General features: G+C 42.2%; 1 protein-coding gene across 1 annotated transcript; it reads left to right on the forward strand.

The window, feature by feature from the left end:
• Window positions 1-940: 940 nt before the first annotated feature.
• LOC148027969 (uncharacterized) lies at window positions 941-7,626 on the forward strand. The gene is made up of 5 exons (XM_087689899.1): window positions 941-965; window positions 6,250-6,355; window positions 6,441-6,654; window positions 6,735-6,897; window positions 7,580-7,626. Exons 1-5 carry the CDS (start codon window positions 941-943, stop codon window positions 7,624-7,626), a joined length of 555 nt encoding a protein of 184 aa, XP_087546025.1.
• The last annotated feature ends 2,297 nt before the right edge of the window (window positions 7,627-9,923 follow it).

The following is a 9,923-nucleotide window of genomic DNA, read 5'->3' on the forward strand; positions in this document are numbered from 1 at the left end:
GCTGACCTTGAGGGGATAGAATTTAAAAATAAGGTTAATCTTAATAAGATTAAACCTTATTACTTCTGATTGTACTAATGCTATGACTGCCTTGCAGGTCTAGGCAAGATTGATCAAACATCTGCAAGGAAATCGTGATAGAGGTTGATGGGTCGTCTGATCCCTTATTTAGAACACCCATATTTGGAACAGAGGTATCATCAGGGAAAGCTCATTTGGTGGAGCAAAGGATACAAGGTGATTGAGCAAGAAGGCGGGACATTTATTTGGGAGATCAAGGTCTTCTGCCATCACTGCCTACAAATTTTGACGAGCATCCCTGTTGAATTCAATGATGATGGAGGGATGGAGCCTACAGTCCACCCGTTGAATATGCTGAATTTCAATTACTATAATTACGAGTAGAGTTCAGAATGGCGGGATATGTAAACCATTTATGGACATACACCTTGTACTTTGATGGGGCGTCCAGGGGTGCAGGCAAAAAAGGAAGTGTAGGAGTTGTCATCTGAGACCCCCGACGGCGCATTGTCATGAAGTTAGCTGCTTATCTCGGGGCAAATTTTACCAATAATATGGCAGAATACAAAGCCCTGATCATGGGTTTGAATATTGCAAAGAAGGGTGGTATCCGCCAGTTGTTGGTGAAAGGGGACTCTCAGTTGGTTTTAAATCAACTCAATGGGACGTACATGGTACGAAACCCCATCCTTTGTATGTACCATCATACTGCCATAGCCCTGCTAGACGAATTCGATAGAGTGTCTTTTTAGCTGATTCCACGGAATTGGAATCAGTTTGCCGATTCATTGGCTAATCTTGCGTATGAAGAGGACCTCTTCTTTAATTGTGGCCCTTGTCCCGATATATCTATTGATGGTGAGACAGGGCCTGGTCGTTTGTGGGGTATGCTTTCTGAACATGCCCTCTTTGGCATACGATGGTTGATGTGGGTGATGCAGAGGGTAAGCGAGACTCATCTGCCTTTATTATCGGGGACCCATAGACTGATTCGACAACATGTGATGCGAACACCTCTTGCGATATACGCAGGAGGGATAGGTCATAATCTACTGCACCTAGTTTAGGGCTATGCGCCTTTGTTCCCCTGGGAATAGTATGCTTTGATGTCTATCATGGTTGTTTCCAGGAGGATGTTATGTATAGTATTGTTTTATTTCATTAGGCCAAGAGGGCCGATCCAGTTTTGTAGTGAAGTGTTTGATTTTATTAAGCCAAGAGGGCCATTTCCCTGTCTAGTGCAGGTGCGTTTAATTGGGTTTTTGTTTTAGTGTTGTGCTAGACAGATTTCGTGTTTTGTGGAATTTGATGAAGCCTGGAGGAGCCTTTGCTGGAATGGAAGCTTCTTGTGGCCAATCCAGGTGATATTTCTCCTTTACGAGTACCTTTCTTTCTTGTTATATATGTATCTGTACTTGTCGAGGGGACACATTTTTGTTGGGGACCAGCAACCAAGGCATGAAGTCCCAGGTTTCGGCTAAGTATATTTGAGGAAGGTCGGAGTAGTCATCACCTCCTGTAAAGACATTGTTAGACATTGAAAGACCTGTTTTAGAAGGAAGTCCTAGTGGCTCTGTTCTGCTAGCCTGCTAGGCAGCCGTTCTAGGAGTTCTTGTTAGTAGTGAGGCAGTTAGAGAAGCCTGCTAGAAGATAATAATAATGATGCCAAGAAATCCTGAATATCCTAAAAGATGAATATAAATACGAAGGTGTGTAAAAAGGGGTTCTAACCCCTATCAAAGAAGAGGAAAAAATGAAAATATATAAGCAGTTGATCATTGCCTTGCGAAGGCCTGGTAGGTTCCTGGGGACGAGTCAGACCCGGGGCCGATACCTTGTCTTCCTAGGGGTGGCTTCTTGCTGGAAAAATAATATCACAACAAGGAAGGTTGGAGCGAAAATAAAAGTGAGCGTTAGAGAAGGATTAAGTGTCGCCTTGCGAGGGCTTGGTAGGTTCTTGGGTGCCGAGACAGGTCCTGAGACCGATGCCCTGTTCTCCTTGGGTCACTACGCTCAGCTCCCTCCTTTTTACATGCCCAAGTATGTTTATCCAATAAAAATCCTAAAAGAAGACATGTACTGAAAGAAAATACTTCCTGATCGGGCTATAGGAGTCCTCGCCTTGTAGGAGCTCCTAGTGGTGTTGTCTTTAGTTGGTAAGTAGTTCAGACTACCACTTAGGGCAACCTCTTTGGCAGTTCTTTTTAGTTTGGCTGTGTTGGAGCAGCTGGTTAGTGACTCGCTTCGGATCTTCTATTAAATGACGCTAGGCCTCCTCCTTGTGGATGTTATGCTTTGGTTCTGTCTAGGGGTAGGGGGAGCATTGTGCTGAGTTTTATTATATATTTGTTTTGTATCAGTTTGATGCTTCTTTGGTTGTTTATGTGCAGATATGTTCGTGGGTTCGACGGGCTGAGTCGCCCTATCCTGTGGTCGCCAATGAGAGCAGAATTTAGGTGACGGGAGGTGCTTAAAAATAGCTAAAAATTATGAAGATCAAGGGAAAAATATTCACCGTCAAAGGCGGCGGCTCGATCTAGGACGATTTTAAGCGCCAAAGTGCTTTAAAGGCGCCCGAGCGACACTTGGTGATTTTTCATAATTTTTCAGACAGTCGTGCGGGTTGACACGAGCTACTGGCCAATGCGGGATGCTAAGCCGGACGCCCAGGATTTTTCAGAGCTCGATTCCGAGTCTGGACGGGGGAAAGGCCACAAACCGGTCAAGATTTGAAAAGGTTGACTTATTTTTGGCCAAAGTGGGCATGACCTTTGGGGCCCAAATTTTATGCCACATGAAATGTGGATGAAAAAATCGTGAAGAAGATGAAGAAGACGTGATCAGAGATGGCGCCGAATTTTGCGCTCCCATCTTGGTGGTGCTTCTCCCTGCCTGCAAACAACCCCCCTATTTGACATTGGCCCTTGCCTACACTCCGTATGCTGATCATATCGCCGCCCTTCGCCCGTCGAATGATGGCCTGGTTTGAAATTTCTGATTCTAGTCTTTCTCTCTCCTCCCTCTCTCTCTTCTAAAGGCAAGTTCATGTGGGGAGAAGAAGGAAGAAGAAAGAATGATGGAGGCTTGTCCGGCATGGATCGGATTGCTACACGGGCTGAGAATAATCATTGGTGATGGTGCTGGACATGAAGTGCTGCTGTTTTCCAAATCTACAGCCATGGATACAAAACCCGAAACACGCAAATAAGCGGTAATTTGAAATTTTCAAAGGAAATTTGAGTTTTTATGGCTTTTGATGGATGAAATGGTGTTCATGTGGGATAATAATGGTTCATGATACTATTTTCTATGAGTTCTTGCTGGTCATGATAAAAAAATCAGAAAAATATGCATTTTGTGGTTCAAAATAATATGCTAAAACACGTAAAACATGAAAAACAAGGGAAAATGAGGGTTTTTGGCATGAAAATGGAAAAATGGATAGGAACATCAACTAAACTTTCATTTCTCTGCAAGAAGGAACTAAGGGCCACAGCCCATAACCTGTTTTGAATTTCCAGCAATTAAATAATGCAGAAAAATAAGGGAAAATAGGGAAAAACCATGAAAAATAGGGGAAAAATGTATTTTGGGTTCCGAAAAATAAGGATAAATAAGAACAATGCTTGTGAATGGTTGTGGGGATTGAAGCATGAGGATTTGCCTCAGTTCAACCCCACTTTCTTGTGCTAGTGTGGTTTTTGCCGCTTTCTATACATAAAAATGATGTCAAAATACCCTATAAATCTATCCAACGATGCACTATCAACGGGGAAGGGTAGAGTTGTGGAAAAAATGGTTAAATGCCGCTGAGCATGAGGAATAATTTGCTGATTTTATATGCATTGCATCTAGGACGGAATAATAATGATAAAAATTAAAACCTAGTAGCACGAAGATCACTTCGGTGCTAGGTGTTGCAGCGAAGCACAAAGCGGTTAGAAAGAAAAGCATGAAAGAGATGTTTTGCACTTGCACGCTGCTGGTTTTTAAAATGTTTGAGCACTAGGCATCCACCTCTTTGCATGATCATTTAGAGGAAATTAAAAGTATCAGAGTTAGCTCCTGGACATGCATAGCAATTGTTTTCAGTAGGCCTTTGACCCACCGTTGAGAGGCAGTGAGGTTCCTATGCTGTAGGCTAGTCGTGGGATCCTAAAGGGGAAATCAAGTAAGGACAATGGTACATTCCTAGACACGTTTATTTGGTACCTTGAGCGACTTTTGTGCGAAATGTCTAAATGTTGAGCGACGCATCGAGGGGCCAATCCCCAAGGTGTAGGAGAGTCGCAGAGGGTTGACGGCATTCAGCCGTAGGGGGAACCCCATGTGTATGTGATTCGAGCCTTTTGGCTATGTGAAAGGGACTCCCTCTGAGGAGTAATATTGGGTTAGGATCAGTTGGACTACAACGTATTACAAACGCAATGTTTAGGAAGGCAGAGATTTTGATAGACGCTCCTGGCTGCGAGGCCGAGGGGTTGTCTTGCGCATAGTGACGAGGTCCGGCTAGTGCATGAGCCAGTGCCGGCCCGTTTTTAGGTCCATCACACTGCAAAAAAACACAGCTTCACCCTCACAAGGGCAAATCTGCAAAACTGGCAAAAGTGGTATTTGACCACACAGTCACTTCCTAGTGACAATTTTGCATAAACAGGAACCAAGGATGATTTTGTAACTCCCAATGTCTCTGCGCACAAGCATACGATGCAATTTCTACAGTAACTTTTCACTGACCTGTAGAACAGTGGCTGCACAGCATAAAACTGGGCCTTTTCCTGAGTGCGTGCAGAAAACTTTTGCCTCCAAAATAGGCCCCGAAATGGCCTCAAATAAAAAAAACAGGGTCGCCAAGGGCTAAAGCCCTTCCTGCAGCATATACTGCCCTCTTATTTCACCGCGAAGGGTATCTCAATCTGAGACAATGCACTCTTGCAATTTCCGGCTGTGCTACCTGCAGAGATCTGCTCCCAAAACAGAAAATGAAAGCAACACTGCTCCTCTTACCAGAACACCGCGAGCTTGGCTTGCTTTCTTGAGCTCCTTACCACGAACAAGGCTCTGATACCATGTCAAGATTGTGGGAGAGAAGGAAGGAGTCTCACTTGTAGCTTTCTTGCTTGCACAATGGGGGAATACACACAAAGGTGGAGGCTGAAAACAGTTTTCCTCTTCTTAGTTGTGTAAGCCAAAAAGAACTCACATACATAGAAATAGAAGAACCCTATATATGGGTCTCAAACCAAACTCAACTAACTAAGGTGGCATACTAACTGAGCCACGAACTAGAGTAGATAAGGATAGCTGTCATGTAGCTATTATTTATGGGCAGTGTACCAACCGCATCTACAACTGACAAGTCGGTGACATAAATGCACAACGGTCACCCTGGCATATCACGAGTGGAGCTCGATCTCTCAACAGATAAGAGTGGCTATTGCATTGGTATGCTCCAAGCACATGAGGAGTGAATTTGACTAGAGTATTAAATATGATTGGTTTTTATTAAATATGACGCTTTGTTCAGTGCTATGTATTAAATATGATTGGTTTTTATTACATATGACGCTTTGTTCAGTGTTATGTATTAAATATGACGCTTTGTTCAGTGCTACTTTTTTTTATTATTACTTATTAATATCTGCTCCTACAGAGGCTAATGTGCAGCATGATAGTCTAGATGACAAAGAAGAGGTGAGTGGTGATAGTGATCAAGGGGAGAATGATGATGAAAAAGAAAAGAAGCACTCAAGGAACTTAGGCAAGCAAGTCTCTCTAGGACTGATGAAGGATGTGCTGAGTCGATTTTATATAAAAAAGAGGACGCTGCCTCCTCTTGTGCCTCTTTGCAGATTAGTGGCTCATGAGGCAGTCAGATTTGCTACGGATCATGCCCAGTGGTTGATTCCTTCCTTTGATTCCACTGGTTATCTTGAGACTATGGGACACTTCCTTGTGTCAGTTGAAGGTCCGAGAGGGGAGACCATGTCTGTGACAGCCAGCAATCTAGATGAATGGGGTCCAATATGGCGTCAAAGAAATGAGGATTTTGAGAGGGCTCTTGGAAGAGAGTGGCAAGACCTTAAGGGTAAAAAGTTCTTGGTTTGGGATGGAAACCACAGGCTTAAAACGTGGTGGAAACGCATCAAAGAAAGTAAGTTGTCCACTATACATGCAAGTATTGAATGTTCGTATCCCATTCTTATGTTTGTTGGTTTTCAATTACAGAGTACTCCGATTGTGCTCACTACCATGTTAGTGTACGGTGCCAATTCATTGAGGTGCCAAAGGCAAAGGAAGCAGAGCTACTACTCGCACTAGACACCACCAACGCGTAAGTCCTCTTCCTTTACCTATGCTCCTCTTTATAATATGTTACACTTACATTCTCATATTATGCTTTTGTTTGTTTTCAATAGTATTGCCAGAGCTCATGTTACTCCAAATATTGCGCATGAGGTGTATATGTTTCAAAAGTTTGGTATTGCAAACAAAGACTCCATTCTAGATAGATTGAGTCCGGCCATGAGGAAGTGGGCTGAGGTTGAGATGAGTATAGAGGCAAGGTATTATCATGGTGTTGCTCCATGGTATAACTCTCCTTGCGGTTTAATATCTCAGCTTGTATGGAAGGTGATTTTCTTTCTATGGCTCACTTGTATGAGATGTGCTTTTCTATCTCTAATTTAGTTTTTTTTTTTTTGGAATGATAGGATGAATTTCATGTCTTCATCTCAAAAGAAACTGCTAAGCTTGAGGCTCTTGGTCTAGATGAGGTAGAGAGGAAGAAACGTTTGGAGAAGGCTACAAGGGTGGAAGAGGAGCGCCTTAAGGATAGGGGTTACAAATACCTATCCATTGCTAATCCCAAAAATGGTGATGAGTTCTTTAAGTTGTTATTTGGGCTAAAGTGGGATGATGCAAGCATGCTCAAGATCACAAGAGACAAGCTGTATTGTCTCACAAGCTCAAAAATCCCTGCGGAAAGGTAATTTGTATATATAACGCAAGGTGTGTGTATGTGATGCTTTTTTCTTCAATGCTTTCTATTTGTGTATATTGTTGTGCATCACAGGAAAAAAATATTGTTGCATCTTATGAGTCTCACAAAGGCCAAAGACCCCCAATACCCGCATTTTGGTGATTATAAGCTCTTTCGGGTTTACATGAAGAAAGAGACATATTGGGATCACTTGCATTCGGAGGCACTACTTCAGATTGATAGGATACAAGTAGAAGGTCCACAGGTACCAGATTCATTTGAGGAGTTCTTTAAGCTTAACATGAAGAATCATGTCATGCAGGTTGACTCAATGCAGTGCATTCATATTGCTTTCTTAAGTTCTTTCTTAAAATGTATATGTGCTAATGTTAAGCGCTTGTGAAACTTGTGTAGGCTTTTGTACACCTCTTGGATGGAGTGAAATCTTCAGATGTTGCAGAGAAGATGCCAGAGCTTACGTTTTCAGCCAAACGTGTGATTTATAGGTTAGCATCCATTTTCATATTAGATTGTGTGTCTGATTTTCATATTAGATTGCATGCATTTTCATATTAGATTTCATATTAGAGAAGAATGTTGCAAGTGGATACTACAATGTGTAGAAGAGAAGAGGCTGGATGCAGCTCCGCAATTCACAAGAGAGTGGATTGATGTTCGTGACGAGAACACTATGTATTCTCCATCATTACGTGAGAGAAAATTGACAGCATGGGAGGCAAGTGTTTGCCCTTGGTGGCTGGATTACCCTGTGGGGGTTATCCCTAAGCAAGAGAAAGATCTGCATGACAGTAAGTACTTCAATCTATGTAAACATCTCGTCGATTTTGTAGCAATAGTTTTTGTGCTCATGCATGGGAGTCTAAGGGTGAATGATACTATGTAGGATTCAAGGAGGGAGTTGATACTCATGAACCGCTTACCGCACCCACCACTGTAGAGGAGCAAGCAACCAAGGCTACCAAAGGTGCCACCCAGGGTACTCAAGGTAATCCAGGGAGAAAAAATGTGCCAGAGACCTCTATGGCGCCCACCACCTCCTTTGTTGCAGATTCATCTCTTGGTCGAGAGAATTGGGAGAGGCGACCTATGACCCGTTTAGTAGGTGAGAAGTCTTATATTAACTTGAAATTCTTGTATGATTATTAAAAATAAATTACTTTGAAATAATTGTTGCAGGGTTCTAGTATCAAACATATGTCGATGCTCTATTAGTGGATGTGACACAAATTGATAGATTTGCCCTTGATAGGTAGACATGACAACTACATATTGCAAGAACATCAATTTACATGTTGCATATAGCATTGGATCATCGTTTACTTTGCATTAATGACTATGTTGTTTTGTGTATAGCATCAACAAGTTTTTTGCAACACAAAAGATGCATCTTTATAGCAAAGATGGAGTTCCATGTCAAGAGGTGTCTCGATTGATATTTGCGGATTTTCCTACGAGCTTGCTTGTGGATGCTCTAGGTCCCATCCCATTGGGTAAGTTATGCTTTCTATCACACAAGGTTTACATCAAACTCACTTCTCATATATCATAATGCCAATGTTGTTTGTAGAGGGCATGACTATTCCCAAGTGGAACACGTTCTCAAAGGGTCTAGTTATGGGTTGTATGGACCTTGCTCGCGAGTATTTGGCTGACCAGGGATTCTTAGTCACTATGTGCTTAGCAGAGCATATAGGTGAGTTTATTACGGATGCGGCAAGAGTGGGGTTTGTGCTTCACCGCACGTGGACACTCATGTGTGACTCCAAGGCTTATCGACATCCCGTTACTAGAGAGGCGGTAAGATAACAAAGTTGGATACGTTGAACGTACGGTTGTATGTTCTAAATAAAGTTTGTGTTACATGCTTTAAATAAAAACATGGATCACTTATTCTATTTCCACTCGTGAATAGGTACTTGATCTTACTGTGTGTCTTTGGCATCGCGCTGGTCATGTTGTGCCTTGCTACGACAGAGAGGCTGGGGAGAAGATTTCAGAGAGATTGTTTCCAGCGTATCGTAGCTACATGATGGATGATTGTGTCTTTCCCATGGAGTTGATGGTGTCATTGTCAAAGGCGGAGCAGAGAGGTCTCATCTTTTCTTTCGGTAAGTAGTCTTGCATGTTTTTGCTCTCAGGTTACCTTGTATGGTATTTTCATTGTTTCTACTTGCATGGCCGCAAAGATTTTGTATCTTGATTGGTGATATGGTTAGGTGGTTAGTAGCTACATTTACGAAACGCTACGACTATGTTTTGGATGTGTTTGTGAGGTGTGGTGGTTTGGCGCGGGCCAGTGCAGAGGAGATGAGACATTGCATGTGTCTAGAAATAGATGATGTGCTCTATGGGGAGTGTTTGTCCACCATAGTGTGTGGACCGGTACCATGCTGAGAGAGAGTGTGTTTTTTTTTCGAGAGACTCTAGACATTTCATTTTGTTACTACTTTTATATATATGTTTATTATACACTTCGTCATGTGACTATGCCCGATTTTGTCTAAGAGATTACATGCATTGGGATCTTTGATTTGTTTTTAGGAAGAGTGTACCTTGCGACTATTTGACACGAATATATTTTACTAGTTTTCCGTTGGTTTTGTTTTCTTGATGTGTGTTCATGTAAATGCAATGTGTCGTACTCCTTAAGTAAGACTATTTATATGCAGAATGATATGTTGCACGAAAAAGCTCGAAAAAAAGAGATTGATTAGAAAAGAACGAAAATGAAAGCCCGCAAAAATAAAATCCCCCATTTACTTAAAGTTGATGTCCAACTGATGACCAACAATGAGGGTTTATTGCCATACCTTGAAAACTTAAGAACTCAACTCCAAGGACTTAGTCGTTTCTTTTCCAACAAAGGGTTGTCCATCAAAGGCTCTATTGTTGTGAAACT

The sequence above is a fragment of the Lygodium microphyllum genome, chromosome 12, assembly GCF_053477565.2.
Source record: "Lygodium microphyllum isolate KBCC chromosome 12, Lygodium_microphyllum_v1.1.10, whole genome shotgun sequence".
Classification (NCBI taxonomy): Eukaryota; Viridiplantae; Streptophyta; class Polypodiopsida; order Schizaeales; family Lygodiaceae; genus Lygodium; species Lygodium microphyllum.

Excerpts from the sequence above, each read along its gene's own strand:
- LOC148027969 (XM_087689899.1), top strand. The coding sequence starts at position 941 with ATGGTTGATGTGGGTGATGCAGAGG. Across the intron at positions 966-6,249 it reads TGATGTGGGTGATGCAGAGG|AGTACTCCGATTGTGCTCAC; the intron begins GTAAGCGAGACT and ends TTTCAATTACAG. Across the intron at positions 6,356-6,440 it reads GCACTAGACACCACCAACGC|TATTGCCAGAGCTCATGTTA; the intron begins GTAAGTCCTCTT and ends TGTTTTCAATAG.